The 16,933-nt window shown below is 49.9% G+C and overlaps 1 protein-coding gene across 1 annotated transcript; it reads right to left on the reverse strand.

Annotated features, from left to right (window-relative positions):
• Positions 1 to 13,938: 13,938 nt before the first annotated feature.
• On the reverse strand, positions 13,939 to 15,200 carry LOC122204669 (serine/threonine-protein kinase SIK2-like). The gene is made up of 2 exons (XM_042912227.1): positions 14,595 to 15,200; positions 13,939 to 14,436 (listed from the first exon to the last, which is right to left on the reverse strand). The coding sequence occupies exons 1-2, from the start codon at positions 14,962 to 14,964 to the stop codon at positions 14,354 to 14,356; spliced, it is 453 nt and encodes a 150-aa protein (XP_042768161.1). The 5' UTR covers positions 14,965 to 15,200; the 3' UTR covers positions 13,939 to 14,353.
• Positions 15,201 to 16,933: the final 1,733 nt, after the last annotated feature.

Here is a 16,933-nt window from a genome sequence, read left to right on the forward strand (position 1 = left end):
ACTGCTCATCATTCCTAGCAACATCCCCCAGGGTGGCCTCAGTATCCCCATGTGTACTTGTACCTGCCCCCTGGGGGTTGGCTGAGTTCAACAGATTGATAACGCAGACTCGGGTTAATTAGCTAGAAAGGTGAAACCAAGGAGTACCGAATGCACAAAATACAGACTCGAGACAAAGCTAAGATTCCACACTAATAATTAAGACACGGGCATCCCGCTGCAGCCTCAGGGCCTTTGCACTTGCTCTTCTCGCAACCTGGAACTCTGCCCAGTGCATCACTTGCTCCCGAAACACCTTTAGGAACTGCGTCCAACATCCTTCCTGATTTTATTTTTCTCCACTCTATACGCCACCACCTGACTTCGCGTACACATCACTTCTTTTTTTTTCGTCTCTCCCACTAGACCGTTGGCTACATGAGAATGGAGACCCCTGCTGGCTTGAGCCACCGCTGTGCCCTGGTGTCTGGAACCAGCCCGGCATGCGAGGGCCTCAGTGAATGTGCCCCGGGTGAGTGAATGTTGTAGACCACAAACCAGAATGTCCTGGGTAGTGCTGAGGGCTGTTTATTCACCCTTTATTGACCCCCTACGTGTGCCTGGCACCGACCTAGGTGTAGACACAGCAATGAATGAGACAAAACAAACAAACAAACAAACAAACAACAACCCCCAGATACCTCTGTGCCCTGCTCCTGAGGCAAAGACACTGTGGAGGGCAGACAGTGAGCACACTGTGTTAGAAGGGGCATGCGCGGCAGAGGAAAGGCAGGAGTCAGGAGGCTCAGAAGTGCCAGGGTGGGGCTGGAGGAGGCTGGGGGCCAGCCACGGCTGGGGCGTGGGGGAACAATCATGGGAGAAGAGATTGCACAGGACCTGGTGCCCTTGTGCATGAGGACTCTTCCTCCGGATGGGGGAGCCGTGCCTGGGTGCTTGAGCAGGGGTGGAGCCCTGAATGCCCCGAAGGGATGAAGTTGGTAATGGCAAGGGAGACTAGGGGGGGGGGACGCTGTGACTGGGGGTTGGGTAGGCGGGGATGGTTCCTCCGAGAAGGTGACACGTAAGATGAGGCCAGTGTGCGTGCGTCTGTCTGCCTGACAGGTCGCGTGCTGAGTCACTTTGACTTGACCTCTCTGGCTTGTCACCACCCCCTCCCGCCCCCAGGAAGAATCCTCCTTCTAGGGGCCCACTCGCCAAATAGAAACGACCAACGCAGAGCCCACACCCCCCCCCACCTCCTTTCAGGCTGTCAGACTCTCCGACTCCGGGCCACTGTCTACCTGGCGTAATCACCCCCGGGCCAGGTACCAGATCATTCGGGACAGCTCCCACCCAGGCCCCAGGGTCCTGAAATTATCCACACTAGCCAATCCTAAGCGTGTCACCTGCCTTGCTTGTTCCCTCCTGCAGAAACCACAAGTAAGGCGCCTGTCACAATTGTCCCTCCTCCTGGGGTTTCTTCACGTGGCCCTGCACAGTGTGGCGTGCCCCTTCCTCCTGGGAACCGTGAGTAACAAACTCTTCTCAAAGGCATCGTCTCCTGATCTGTAGGCCTTACTGAACCTCAGATTTTCTCTAGATACACTTTATTTTAAAGCGGCACTACCAGACCCTTTGCAGACAATTAAGAGTAACAAACAAATGGACTGTATACGTTGTCATGACATCTTCAGCAAAGTTAATGTTATTAGAAGTCCTTCCCCCCCATAAGATGCAGGTTCCGTAAGAGCGGAGGGCGTATAGGAAATGACCCTGAGCAGACCAGGCACCTGTGAAGTCCTTGGTATCTGTCTCCCCAGACTGAGAGCTCAGGCCCAGTCGTCCCCAAGTCCCGGGCTCCACCTTCCTACCGTGCTTGCTGTTTGGTCGCTTTGTCAAATTCAGCTTTTAAGCTTGTCAGCTTTGCAGGGAACTTGTCAGCTCCAAACTCATCTTTTGAGCAATAATCAAGTTACACCGTGCGCGAGACGGCCTGTTCCCAGAGTTATTTAATTAGAATTCGCAGCTATTAGCGGGGCGAGAGTCAGCACAGCCTATTTCAAAGCCAGCTACCTCTCTGGCGGAGGGTGGGAATGCACGGTGTGGGAGGGAAGAGGATGAAGTCCCTGAAGATACGAGGTGGACTCCTTACGTTGGGAGCGTGGAGCCTCTTGTATTTCCAGGGAAGCCCCTGAAGAGGGGAGGGCTAGAGCCGAGCTTGGCTGTTCACCCCACAGAAGGAAGGGCTGAGAATTTCGGAGGGCTGTGGTTCTGGGAGCAGCCTGGCCCAAAGGAAGCACACGGAAAAGTCTGCCCCAAGACTGCTGTCCTGGTTACGACAAGGTTCAGCTGCTGTCACGGAGGTGCCCCGCATGAGTTTGCATCTCTCTCCGGCTCGGTCTACAGGCAGACGGTCCAGGGCTGGCCTGGCAGGGCTGCCCCAGGAAGCTCCTCTCCCCAAAGCCCTGTCATCCCAGAGGAGCCGCCCTGGGGCCAGGGTGGGAGTTTGCGTTCCCAGCAGCAGGACAGGGAGAGAAGCAGAAAGGGCCTGGTTCTCTGCTAGGAGACACCCCAGAAGGACAAATCGCTTCCCGTCCCATCCAGCGGGGAGAGTCTGGTCACTCAACTGGCCCTGCCGCAGAGGATGCCGGGAACCCTAGGGTCTTGGGCGGCCACACGCGCAGTTCAAAGTCCGGTGTCTGGTTACTCCGAGTAGTGGATAATGCCACCGGGAGCCACATGGACACGTCTGCCACATCCCCTTTAATGTCCTCTCTCGGCACTGACCACTCTCTACCCTGAGTTCATGTTTTACGAGAGACTGTTCATCACACAAGCTGCATGAAGTAATTTCATAATTCAGGAAGCAGGTGAGAACCCACCAGGGGTGTCAAATCGCTGAGGGACGCGATGACTGTCTCTGAAGCTCCCCACCCAGAGCCCACTGTGCACCTGCAGCCAAAGGTGTCTTGAGTCGCGGAAGTCGTCACGTTGGTCCCCACTCTTTAGAACATGAAGACTGTCCCCGAGAACCCGCTTGGACTAAGGAGACCAGAGGCAGCCAGGGGCCCTGAGCTCACAGGAGAAAGTCTCATTGGTGGAGCATCCCATGCTCCCAGCAGACTGCTTCCCAGGCCCTGAGCTAGGGGACATTCAAGTCTGGGGATGCAGAGCAAAATGCACTAGTGGGCGTGGTCCTGGAAATAAGGGGTGCTGCTCCAAACGCCCACCCCTGCCTGCCTCCCCCACCTCTGTCCTGTATGTGCACAGCTTCCTTTGGTGTGAAAACCCTCCAGGTTCCTGTGGTGGGGGGGGGGGGGATCCCTCCCCATGCGGGACATGGAAAAGCTAGACTCCTACATTACAGTGGAGACTCAGCTGCAACGTTTGGGACCCCTAAGCTACTTTGGGGGCCCACCCCCACGCCATTTCCACTCCCACACAGGCTGGTTCTCAGGACTTTGTTACCCTGTTGTGAACTCTTGGTCATAAGCAACACAGGCCACAGGACCTAAATGTTCCCCTTGGCCCTTCTGAAAATGTGGGGCAATGTTAGTGTAGGAAGGTAGGATACAATCTCTACATTGCTTTCTTTTTTTTTTTTAATTTTTTTAATGTTTATTTATTTTTGAGAGACAGAGAGAGACAGAGCATGAGCATGGGAGGGACAGAGAGAGGGGGAGAGACAGAATCCGAAGCAGGCTCCAGGGTCCGAGCTGTCAGCACAGAGCCCGACGTGGGGCTCGAACCCACAAACTGCAAGGTCACGACCTGAGCTAAATTGGGACACTTAAACAACTGAGCCACCCAGGCGCCCCACAATCTCTACATTTCTGTAAAAAAAAAATTTGTTATAACATTTCTTTATTTTTGAGAGAGACAGAGACAGAGTGAGAGCTGGGGAGGGGCAGAGAGAGAGGGAGACACAGGATCTGAAGCAGGCTCCGGGCTCCAAGCCGTCAGCGCAGGGCCCGATGAGGAACTCGGACCCAGGAACTGCAAGATCGGGACCTGAGCCGAAGTCGGCCACTCACCGACTGAGCCACCCAGGCGCCTCCAAGGTCTGCATTTCTGCCCTGCAATACTCCCACGACAAGTCCCTTAGGTGATTTTTCCATTTAGTTGTTCTGGTGAATTCCCTAGGACTGCATCACTCCACACTCCTCCGACCGGGACATGCGCGGCCCCAATTCTGTGCGGCGAGAATGCAAACAGAGTATCTGTGATACACCTTTCTGCGGCATCAACTTCATTACAAGATTTGGAATAACGGCCTCCCTCCTCTCCACACAAAAAACACAAGAGCAGGGGAGGAGAGAGATGCCTCAGGAAAAGCAGCCCAGTCTCTAAAGCTTCACCCAGCTGCGGACAGAAGGACAGACCCGCAGCTAGGGTGGCCTCTCCTCTTGTAGGCCGCGGACACGAGATACCCTCTTGATGGGAATCCACTGCAGAGAACTCTGAGGGGTGTGCACATTCCCGTTGTCCACGGGACCGTATCTGCTTGCCCGGGCCACCGTGTCCACACGGTGCACCCACGTTGCATCACACACACCCGCGTGGGTTTGGGTCCGATTCCTGGCCAGTGTCCTCCACCTGTCCCGGGGCTTCCTGGAGCTCAGCATCTTTCGCTGCACTTAAAATGCAGGGACGGGGAACCTGGGTGGGCCTCAGTCCCTCGGCATCCCACGCGTGGTTTTGCTCAGGTCGTGATCTCACAGTTTTGTGAGTTGGAGCCCCACATCGGGCTCTGAGCTGATAGCACAGAGGCTGCTTGGGTTCTCTCTCTGCCCCTCCAGCACTCGCACTGTCCCTCTCTTTCAAAACAAGTATTTATTGAAGTTGCTTTAAACTTCGAAAATGAAACAAAACAAAACAAAATAAAATGGAGGCATGGAGCCGTGGCTCTCTCATTTGGGTTTTATTTTATTGTTTTGAAAAATCTTTTTTTTCAATCTGTATGCAGTTTCTACACAGAGGTTTTCTGGCTCTAGGGACGTGCTCCCTGGCTCCCAGCGTTCGCCGTGCGTGTCTGAGTCTGTGGTGAATGGGTCACACCTGGCCGGGCTAATGGTTCTCATGATGCTGGTTCCTACAGAAGTCAAAAGGCTCCGCTTTGAGAATATGCTGGAGCTGCAGAAGGCTGGAATGAGGCTCCAGGAGAGGGCTGGGCTCTAGGCTGGTGGGAGACTGCCTGGACATTTTGCCTTCTGCTCTGTCATTACCTGAGGCAGCCGGGGGGTCCTCGGTGTCATGGCCTGGCTCCACATAAGGACTGAGTCCTTCCTCCTGCCCTATATTTTCCCATCGGTCCTTCATAACGGCTTTGAACTCTGCTCTCTTGCTTGGGTGGACGCTCATCAATTTCCTCCAAAGGTTGTCTCATTTGAGGGTCGCAAATACTAGAACATAGTTGCATTCCCCGCTCGGTATTTGTCCTGGCGCCTCCCAGAAGACCCCCCCCCCCCCCCCCGCCCTGCCCCAGATGGCTGGAACTTGGATCGGGGAAGGGCTGTGGCTCATGGAGTCAGCAAAAAGGAAGGGCCTCACCATGATGGTGTGGCCCTCCACCTTGTGCTTCCTACAACTCCACATCCAGCAGGTCACTCTCCCACCGACACTCCTCCAGCCTGTGAAGCTGTTCTGGATCTGGTCCCACCCGTCGCCCTGGCCAGTCTCCTGTGCCATGTCCCTGGGCTTCCTGGAGCTCAGCATCGTTCCCTGCACTTAAAACGCAGGGACGGGGCTCCTGGGTGGGCCTCAGTGGCTCAAGCGTCCCACTCTTGGTCTTGCTCAGGTCGCCATCTCACAGTTTTGTGAGCTGGAGCCCCGCGTCGGGCTCCGAGCTGATAGCACAGAGTAGACTTGGGGTTCTCTCTCTGTCCCTCCCCCACTCGCACTGTCCCTCTCTAAGTAAATATTCATTTAAGTTTTTTGAAACGGTATCCCTTCCCATGTGCTATGTGTTCAGGGGTGTATATTTCTTCTCTTGACGTGGGCACTCGCCCAATGGGACAGGATCCCGTCCTTGGTGTTATCTCTGGGGCTCTTTTTTAGGAATTGGGGGGAGAGGGGAGACCCAGGAAATGGGAATTGACCTAAGCAGGGGCTGGCATGGCTGGCTGCCCAGCCTTCTACCCAGATCCATTCCTGGCATTAGAACTTCTGTTCCCAGGGAAAGTGGTCTCCTCTGCCCCCCCCCCGGGCCCCACTGTGCGATGCTGTGTCTGTATATTGTATACAAAGCTATTTGTCTTTTCACTTTGTAAACTACAATGGGCATGGATTAAACCAATATAAACAGATAAAAAGAATAATCAAATACAATAAAACCCAGGTAAAGTGAAAGAACAAAATAAAGACATGGACTGTGGCTCAGCTGCTTCCTTCGGTGCAGCTTCCTGTCTTCCTTCAGTGTAGGTTTCAAATGGTGTTATTTGATGATATTTATTAAGGTCAAAGGGGTACGATTTTATTCCCTTTTTTAGGTGTCACATAGCAAAACGCTGTTACTAAGAATCTGAATAACCTTCATACCGGTCCCTTTTGGCTCGTGTTGCCAAATTGGGATGCTGGGGTCATTGTCCATGGGTCCCAGTATTCACTACTGGCGGTGGACCTTGTTCCCCATGACAGAGGCTGGGTCCTGTCGGTTCCCTCTGGGGCTCAGCTTAGTGCTGGGGGTGTTGCTGCTGGATGATGTGCCCGAGCTCCAGTGGCGGCGGGGGGGGGGGGGGGGGGCGGGGCTGAACTGGAGCTGGAGGAGAAGGCTCCAGGGCTCCGCTAGGGGGCTGGGCTCCCTTTGGGGATCCTGGACTCTAGGCTGTCTGGGAGACTGGCATTTTTTCCTTGTGCTCTGTCTCCTGGTGCCCTTCAGGCCTCGGTTTCTCTTTGAAGAGTTCAGCAGGTATAGCGGGCTCGCCAGCAGTCTTTTGTCCTGCCACTGACCTGTTGTCCCTCCTGGTTTGGGGAAGAACTGTGGCTGTGGGAGTCGGCAAAACGGGAGGGCCTTACCATGATGGTGTGCCCTGTGATGAGGGAGCATAAGGTAGGCTGAGGGCAAAATACAGGCCGGTACTGCACCCCTCCCGCCCCCCTGGTTGGAATATGTTTGATAACCCCAGACAGTCCTGGCTACCCAAGAAGAAAGGAAAGGGGTTTAAGGGCTTGCCATGGTGATGTGTGGAAAGTAAGGCCAGTGGAAAACAAATCCCCCTACTGCCTACAGCCCATTGACAAGTCCTTGAAACAGGCAGAGTGGCCTCCCTGTGGGAGCTCAGCTGCCCTGAGGATGACATTTTGGTGGGGGACAAAAGAGAACCTTAGCTTCACATGATCCCAACCTCGAGGATACTCGAGGATCCTTCCTTCGAGGAAGTCTGCTTCCTTTCTCTCAAGTCCCCCAAGATAGAAGCTGGCAATCATCCTGCAAGCTTCTACTTTTCTCTTTTCCTCCTTTACTCTCATTTCAGGGGCTTTTCGGGGAGTGTGGTCTTACTGGAACACTCTCCTGTCGATTGAGCAGGCTGCCACCCTCTAGCCCCGGCCACTCTGTGGGGAGGAGAGCGCCTGCCCTTTGGCTGCAAGTTGGTACCCTGGCCGGGATGGTAATGAGATCCAGAAACTTGATGTCCTGTCTTCACTCCTGTCCTTAGACAACGTTGTCTGCGTAGGGCACGGGACAGCCACCTAAGCCACGAAGCCTAAGACTCCCAAGTGAGGTTTCCTCGTCAGGGGTCTAATGCGATCCCCTCCACCACTCTGGACTAGCCACATCTGGCCGCAACAGCTCCACTGGGAGACGGCAGGAACCAGTACCTGAGTGAATTAAAACCCAACTGGGGACCGTTCCCTAGGGGAGTTGCTTGTGAAGACTCTATGGGTGGGACTGTCACTCGGACCATGATGGATTTCCACCTGTGCTGCTTTCTGTCAATGGCCTCTACTAACTACTACTGAAATTACAAAACTGGGCAATTGATTCCCCCTTGTGAAACTTTTCTAGTGTTTTCCGTGGGTTACAAATGGCAGGTTCTTCAAGAACCTGGAGCCTGGCCTCTGTGGCATGCTCTTCAAAGACCAGGGAATCAGGACGTGACCATCAGGGCCCTTTTCAGGCACGGCCATCGGGGTAAGGTATTTCGGTCCATTCGCCAGGCACCCGTCTGCAGTCTAGAATGCAACGGGGAAGTGGGGGGACGCTAGCATCCCTCCTTCAGGAGCCCGTAGTCGGCCAGTTGGCGGTCATGGAGATTTTATTCGAGGGACGCCTGGGGCACGTTGACACCAGGAAGCTCTGACATACCGTGTGCATGCGGTGCCACCCAGGAGTCGGGGGCATGGTCAGCGGCAACGGAGCCTCTCTCTCTTTTCTTTCGACTTTTCTCTCTGGGAGGAGCATGGGGGCTTCTCCTCAGTCTCCAAAGATTCTCCCTTGGGATGACTTTGTAACCCACTGGCAACAACTGGGCTTGCAAAATGCAGAAAGGACTGATCCTGTAACACTGTGTGGCCTTAGTAAACAGACAGAGGTACCCACCTCCAGGCCTTCATGGCTACCCGGACCCTGGGGCCCCTTGGGGAACGTGCTCAGGAACCAGGTCAGGAAACTCCCTCCTGATATACCAGATGATAATTGTCTCAACAGGCCTCCTTCCTCCTAAGAGAACCCAGGTTAAGGGAGGAAACACAGGCCATCCCTGACAAAGGAGACGCGGACTCTTTCTCTCTGTTCCTCCTCCTACTAGATGTGAGGGCTTCTCCCTCATTTATTTCCCGGCTTCACAGCTATGATTAGAGCCACGTGTGCTTAGTCTTCCTTGGGACTGGGACTTGAAGGAATATTCCCAAGCAGCTGCTAAAACTCCATTTGTTTTCCCCTCTTCTCTGGCCTGACCCAGATCGCCCATTTCCACTTTGGGGGAACAGAAAACATGGCATCTGTGCCTCTGACAGAGCTGATGAGGTTGGAACCAGGAAATTGTCCTTGTCTGCCTTCTGCTGGCACCTCACCTCTTCTGCCTTCCCCTCCCCCTCCTCCTGTTTCTGCACCACCTTGGGTGTGGCCTGAGTACCTGGTTCCTATCCCATCCTCAGTGCCTCGGGCACCCCGCTGGCTCCTTCTCCTACCCTCCAGGTCAAGGAGCCCAGAGCACCCCTGGGACCACCCGCCCCAGATCCCTCCCCACTGGCATCCCGGGAGAACAAACGGATTTTCTTTTTTTAAGTGGACGCAGGTGAAACAATTCAGTGTTGAAACTCACCTAAGTTTGGCAGACCTGTCTTTAGACTTATCAGCATTAAATAGAAAACGTTTTTTCTACCAAGGTTTTCTACCAAGGTCAGAGAAGCTCATTTTATCTCGGTTGCAATTTGTTAGCACAAAGATGACTTAAAATAATGGTTAGTTGTGCCTGGTTCAAAGTTGTCACAGGTTAAGATAGCTTTCAAAGTCTTTTGTAACATGAAACTTTAAGGTTTCGTTATTGCTGTTTTTTTTTTTTAACATTTATGCATTTTTGAAAGAGAGCAAACCGGGGAGGGCTAGAGAGAGAGGGAGACACAGAGTCCGAAGCAGGCTCCGGGCTCTGGGCTGTCAGCACAGAGCCTGACGTGAGGCTCGAACTCACGGACCGGGAGGTCATGCCCTGAGCCGAAGTCCGACGCTCAACCCACTGAGCCACCCAGGCGCCTCAGTAACCTGAAACTTTAAAGTTTTCTTTCAAGTCTGCATGACAAAGGAGATGAAGTTCATTGGACATCTAGGTTTTTTTTTTTCCAAATAGGACCGAGTGCTCAAGCATTGATTCCTAAACATAAGGTTTGTCTGCTTTGGAAACAAGGTTCTTTTTCTCAGTTGTCTGACAGGAGAACCAAAGCTTTCTAAAGCTTTCTAACGATCAGGTCTTTGATGACCTCAAGTGAAAACGTGTCCTTGGTAAAGGAGCTAGGCTTTGCTAACAGCTCTATGATGCTACACGTTTGCCTGTAGGATCTCTCATTGCCACCTTCAACCTTGGTTGAATAAATAAAGTTGTAAGGTTTGTAATGACCTGCAATCCTATTTGGGACAGGTTTCATAACCTTCTAAGGTTTTAGCAGACTTTCCCAAGATTTCAATTGTAAATGAAGTCTTTCTGACCAGGTAGGCCTTTTCATTTGGTATGTTGAGTTACTCAGAAAAGCTCTATCAAATGATGGTAAACCTTGGGCTGTACTACACGGGTAAATGTTGCAACTACCCCCACTCTACACGCAATTCCTAAAGTTTTCAGTGTTTTGGCATAAGGTCGTCACTTGATAGTCTGATTATTGAAGTGTTATGTGTCGCAGAAATAACTGAGTTTCCTCGTCAGCTGCATCCTTAAGGACCTCTCGATTCGGAAAAAGGGCTCTGTGGACAAACACGGGTATTTGATGTCTTTAAGATGAACATGAAAACGGGTAAGAATGTCCAGAATTCAGAATTAAAAAGCCGCAATCAAACTGAACAAGAGTTGGGAACGTGGGACTGAATGAACTGAGGAAGATCAGAGTTTTGGGACTCTTGTCAGAGACACTGCTGGTTCTCCGATGTTTGCTCTTTCTGGTGAAGGAAACTTCCTCTTAAGATAGCTATGATCTACGGAAATGTCATCAAGCATTCCTTTGTGAGTGGAAGCGTTTATCTTTTCTCTCTACCTAAACCCTCTGACATTCACACCCTCCCAGTGAGTATCCTTTCTCTCATGACAATCATACTCATTTGTGTAAGTCCTTGGAACGGGACACCATTGGAAATACTGGTTATTTTTACCAAGGCTTTGACTGGAACGTCCTATTTGAGAGCCATGCACAGACTCAGAGGTGTGAGCGTGTAGCTCCAAGGGACCAAGGTTGACTTTGGGAAACATGGAGCCATACAGCCCCTTGGAAATGTTGACCCAATACTTTGCTTCTAGAGTTCCCAGTAGCCTCCCCAGGTGAGTCAAGAATGCCACTTCCTGGCAGGTGCAGGAACCTCAGGATATCTCGGGGACCTCGTGAAGAGGAATTCGCCCAATTCCACAGATATTGCAGGCCTGTCTGACAGAAGTAACTGGCTTGGCTTCTGGCCCGGAGAGGCTACAAAAAGTTCAGTCTGGAGATTCCTGATAAAAGGTTCCGGCAGAGCAGACTTGAAAAGATCCTTATGATCCATCGCTATTCTTGCTGAACTTATGGAAACAATTGGGCCAAGGTTGTTAAAGCTGGACTTGTCCTACGAGTGAATTAGTCTCGATTTGGCCATCTCTGGAAATGAGGGTTTTTACAGAGACAAACTATGTTTCAAGAACGCATCATTAGGGATGGTAAATCCTAGTTATGATTGTCTTTAAAAGTTTGTTGTTTGCCTAAGCTAGACAACTCGAGGTAAACTTTGTCACAGTAGCACAGGTATGGACAATCTTCTTGCTTGTTATTCTGCGGGAATAATAACCCCATGGGTATATGATTTAAACGACTGGAAGATGGGATGGATTCACCTATCAATAGACAAAGAGGCTAGTGGTTTATTCATCCTTCACTTGAGGCTGGGTTAATTCATAAATCTCTAAGCATGCAAACATGTCCCTCCTAAACCTGATCTGACAGTTACTAGAAACCTACCCCATAGAAACCCAAAAGACCTGGTTTATTCAAAGGATGGAAAGTCGAATACAACAGGGGATTTGACTCCAAAATAAAAGGGCTGCAGTCAAGTTACAGGGGCATTTTTCACGGGCTCCCGTATCTAAATGAAACCTGTACCCCCTTTCGCAGGAAATCCATGAGCACACGAATGTGCCTTCTTCTTCCTGTGAACCTGTGGAACACTTGTTCACACCTCTTATGATGATGGCAGCTTTCTTTTTCATTCTCTTTCCCCAAGTTCTACTAACAAGTCCTTCTTACAATGGGCCATTCAAAAGGACCACCACAGACATTTGAGGTACAAACCAGAAAGACCAACCTCATTCCTGCTGCCTCTTCCCACTCTCCTCTGAGGATGCTTCCCGCCCGACATCTAACATCTCACTGGCAGCACTGGGAAACACTAAGTTTATGATTTGCTCTAACCAGTCACCCACCCCTGTTTTTCTCGGTTCCAGAAGAGTACCTCTGATTAATTAGCTGATTGCTTACTGAACCAAACAGAGTCTACAGGATGGCTGTACATACATCACTTGTTACACAGTTAAGGACTTAAATGACTCTCAACATACCATTATAGTGTTAAATAAGAACATAACTCGAATGCAGAAAACAGTTCTACAAAATAGAACGGCATGTGTGCTAACTGCTGCACAAGGTGTAACTTATACTCTCATCAAAACAAAATGCTGTGTGTACATTCCAGATGACCACAGAAACACTTCTGGATTTCTCACTGACATGAGTACTCCAACTTGGCGCTTTAAACAATCCCTTTCCTGTAATGATTGGTTAAACTCCTGGACTGGAGGAGGTGCGTCAGCTACCAAAGGACTTCCACTTGGGCTGATCTTTCTAGTGGTTCTCATTCTGTTCTGCTTTTTCTCCCATGTCTCTCTGCCTGGTACCAAGACTCCATCACTGCAATCACTTCAAGCCAACACACGATCCTTTTTACTCAAGGAGGTTCATACACATTGCCCACGGTGGATTCAGCTGCCTCTGCCTTTTATAACTCCCCTCTATGTTCCCTGACTGACCCATATTGACCGAGATAGGTAGGGACAACTCTACGCCCTTGCTCAGCAGGAAGAAGCTACAGAAGATGAGACCTTCTGCCTGCAGCAACCCTAAAGATTCCAGGGTCAAAACTGCTCAGGGGGCAGGGGGATATGATAAGGGAGCATCAGGCAGGCTCAGGGCAAAATCCAGGCTGGCACCGTCCCTCCCAGGTGGAATGTGTGTGTTAGTCCTTGGACACTCCTGGCTCCCCAAGAACAAAGGAAAGGGGTTTAAATGCTTGCCGTGGTCATGTGGGAAACTAAGGCAAATGAAAACTTAAATTCCCTTACTGCCTGCAGCCCATTGACAAGTCCATGAAACAGGCAGAGTGACCTCCCTCTAGGAGCTCAGCTGCCTGACAGGATGACATTTTGGTGGGGGCAAAAGAGAACCTTAGCTTCACATGATCCCAACCTTGAGGACCCTGCAAATCTACTTCATCTCGACCCCCGCAACATATATGCTGGCAATCATCCTCCACGCTTATGGCCTGCCCAGATCCATCTAAAGGGTCTCATGGCTGAGGTTTCATTAAACGGCAAGAAACGGCGTTTTCCTGGCAACAGCTAGCCCCTCAAGGTCCTGGAACCTTGAGTCCTAGAGTAAATCTCCAAGGAATTCTGGCTCTCTCCCTAACCCCCTCCCAACCTGAGGGTATATAATGAGCTACCCGTCACGACGCCAGTGCAGCTCTCCCTGCCCATGGGACCTGTCCCCGTGCTTTAATAAAATCACCTTTTTGCACCAAAGACTTCTTCACGAATTCTTCCTTGGCCATCGGCTCCAGACCCACGAACCCCCCATCACTCCAAAACTTCACCACCTCCACCTTGTGCTTCCTACAACTCCACATCCAGCAGGTCACTCTCCCACCGACACTCCTCCAGCCTGTGAAGCTGTTCTGGATCTGGTCCCACCCGTCGCCCTGGCCAATCTCCTGTGCCATGTCCCCGGGCTTCCTGGAGCTCAGCATCGTTCCCTGCACTTAAAACGCAGGGACGGGGCTCCTGGGTGGGCCTCAGTGGCTCAAGCGTCCCACTCTTGGTCTTGCTCAGGTCACCATCTCACAGTTTTGTGAGCTGGAGCCCCGCGTTGGGCTCCGAGCTGATAGCACAGAGTAGACTTGGGATTCTCCCTCTGTCCCTCCCCCACTTGCACTGTCCCTTCTCTTTCAAAACAAACATTTAAGTTCCTTTAAAGTTAAAAAACAAAATAAAATAAAGGCACGGACACGTGGCTCTCTTCTGGCTCTCATTTATTTGCATTTTTTTTGGGTTGTATTTTATTGTTCTTTTTGAATACATTTTTTAATTTATCAAGAGGTTTGAGAACCTGATTTTTTGGCTCTAGGGACATCCTCCCTGGCTGCCTGTATTCACTGCTGGTGTCGGAGTTTGTGGCTGGCGAGTTGCATCTGGGCCCGCTAATCGTGGTCCCTATGCTGGTCCCTTCGGAGGTCAGACTACTCTGCTCTGAGGACAGGCCTGTGCTGGAACAGGTTGGGATGGGGCCCCAGCAGCAGACTCTTCTTGGTGTCCTGATCGTGGGCTGGATAGTTGTCAACGTGCACCACATGTTTTCACTCTCCAGGGACATGAAAATCAGAGCATTGTGTTCCCTGTTTTCAAAATTTCGTTCCGCGTCCCAGAAGACTTCCCCCTCAAACGGCTCCAACCCGGTGGCCAAGCAGTACCAAACCACCCCCAGGCTCCAAGCGTTTGCGGAAGGGGTGTCCTCCCTTTGCTGCAGGAAGAGTCGCGGGGCAGAATAAGGGGGGCTGTTCCAGAAAGTGTTGAGTTTGTAGCCAGCAAACTGGATGCTCAGTCCAACCCCCGTGAGTTTTACCTTAAGCTTCTTGTCAAAAAGCAGTGTCTCTAGCTTCTGATACCCGCCGATCATACCTTGTTGGTGGCAGTACTCCACCACCGATAACAGCCGGCAGAATGTGTCTGGAACCTCCTCCGTCACTTGGCCATGGTGCGTAAAATCGTCACACAGGCTGTCTCTGCTTACATATTCTGAAAGAACTAACGTTTCCTTGGTGTTGATCACCTCGAGTGACTTGACAATACTTGGGTGACTTGAGGTCTTCATATTCTGGGCTTCATGACAAAGTCCCTGGAGGCCAGCGGGGTCCTTCTGGGTTTTCTTGATGAACGTCACATCAGACTGCTTCCTGGGGGGGACGCTGCCCTCACTGGTGATCTCGGGGATCTCGTAAATACAGAAGTCCTCCTCACCAGCGGTAATGGCCTTACGCCCCTGAAGCATGGTGACCTACTAACTATACTAACGCTAAATAATGCTAATTACATGGACTATGCTAACCAACAATACCAACCTACAAAATTTGCCAATACTAACGATACTATGCTTATGAACTATACTAACAATATGAACTATACTAACAATATGAACTATACTAACTGTACTAAAACGCTAACACAAAAAAAACAAATGAAAAACACACACACGCGCACACACACACTCACTCACACACACACACACACACACACAAAGAAAATGAAGGGAGGAAACGAAAAAAAATTGAGAAAAAGAAAAACTAAAAAAGGAGAAAAAAAGAAAAAAGTAAAAACAGAAAAAGGCAAAAAAAATTGGGAGAGAAAAGGAGTAGAGAAGAAAGAAAAATGAAAATAAAAAAATAAATAAACAAAATGATAAAAAGAGAAGTCGAAATCAAACTAGCTAGGGTCAAAGGCCGACAGGTCACCAAAGCTTCCTGGGCTGTAAAGACCAAACACCCAGCCGAGCCAGGGTCTTATATAGACAGGTCTTGCCATGACTTCACCATGGGGCTTTGTGAGGGCACAGCAAGAAATGGGCCAATTATGCAATCATGGCTGGGGATGTCTGAGACCACAGTGGTTTCCTCACTTTTTATTCCCAAAACCCCTTTACTCAATAAAAAAAAAAAAAAGACCCCCAATGGGCTTTTTGTTTGTTTGTGTGGGCTTTTCAAGATTGATATTTACTTTGTTAGAAATCAAAATCTGTAAGATGGTTCAGTGGCCTTTTCACTTCAAGTTTAGAAAACTGTAATTTTGGCTTGTATAGATCTCGTAATGTCTACACTTAAAATACTCAGTTCCTGGTCTCAAAATGGTGCTACAACGTATAAGGAAATGTTGTGTTGTGTAAAACACGATAAGGCTCATTATTAACATCTATAAAGCTCAGAGGAAGATTGCTTTTCATCATATTTTCACTGATAAGGTTGTGAGGAGATTTCTCATCAGAAACCTTGGAGGCTAGAAGGCATGGGTTGATGTGTTGAAAGCATTGAAGGAAAAAAGCTGTCAACCAAGAATCCTACATTTGGGAAAACTGTCCTTCAAAAATGAGGAAGAAATGAAGACATTCCCAGATCGACCAAAGCTGAAAGCCTTGCCCTGATGACTAGACCGGCCCTGCAGTGAAGGGGGTCCTTCAGGTTGAAATGAAAGGGCACTGAACAAGTAACTCGAAGCCTTCTGAAGAAATAATCTCCGGTAAAAGTAAGCAGACAGACAATTATGAACGCTAGTACTGTTATGACTTTGGTCTGTAGCTCTACTTTTTGTTCTCTATGTTAAGAGACTGATATATTTAAAAACCTAATTATTCATCTATGCTTTTGGACACAAGATGCATAAAGATGTAATTTTGTGACATTAACAACTGAAAGAAGGTGGGGTCAGGGCTGTAAAGTAGCTGAGTTTTCATGTGTTATTGAGGTTAAGCTGGTATAAATTGACATTACAATGTTGTAACTTTAGGATGTTAAAAGCAATCCCATGGTAACCACACACAGCTTCTCTCCTTAAACCTCATGAACCAATCTCCGCTAGCTTCAGACGTTTCTTCTGTGGCTTCCTCACCTCTCTCAGCCTTCACAGAATTGAAGAGAGTCAGGGCCTTGCTCTGGATTAGGCTTTGGCTTAAGAGAATGTTGTGGCTGATTTGATCTCTTATCCAGACCACTAAAACCTTCTCCATATCAAAATAAGGATGTTTTGCTTTCTTATCATTCACACATTTACTGGAGTAGCACTTTTAATTTCCTTCAAGAACCTGTCTTTTGCATTCACAACTTGGCTAACTTTAGCATAAGAAGCCTAGCTTCCAGCCTCTAGTGTGGCTTTCAACATGCCTTAATCATTAAGCTTAATCATTGCTGGCTTTTGATCGATTTAAAATGAGAGACATATGACTCTTTTTCACTTGAACACTTAGGGGCCAG

The sequence above is a fragment of the Panthera leo genome, chromosome A2 (assembly GCF_018350215.1).
Source record: "Panthera leo isolate Ple1 chromosome A2, P.leo_Ple1_pat1.1, whole genome shotgun sequence".
NCBI lineage: Eukaryota > Metazoa > Chordata > Mammalia > Carnivora > Felidae > Panthera > Panthera leo.

Bases quoted from the DNA above. Each gene is read 5' to 3' on its own strand.
- LOC122204669 (XM_042912227.1), bottom strand. From the start codon at position 14,964: ATGCTTCAGGGGCGTAAGGCCATTACCGCTGGTGAGGAGGACTTCTGT. The intron at 14,437-14,594 runs GTATGATCGGCG...CTCTTCCTGCAG, and splicing joins GGAGTACTGCCACCAACAAG to CAAAGGGAGGACACCCCTTC.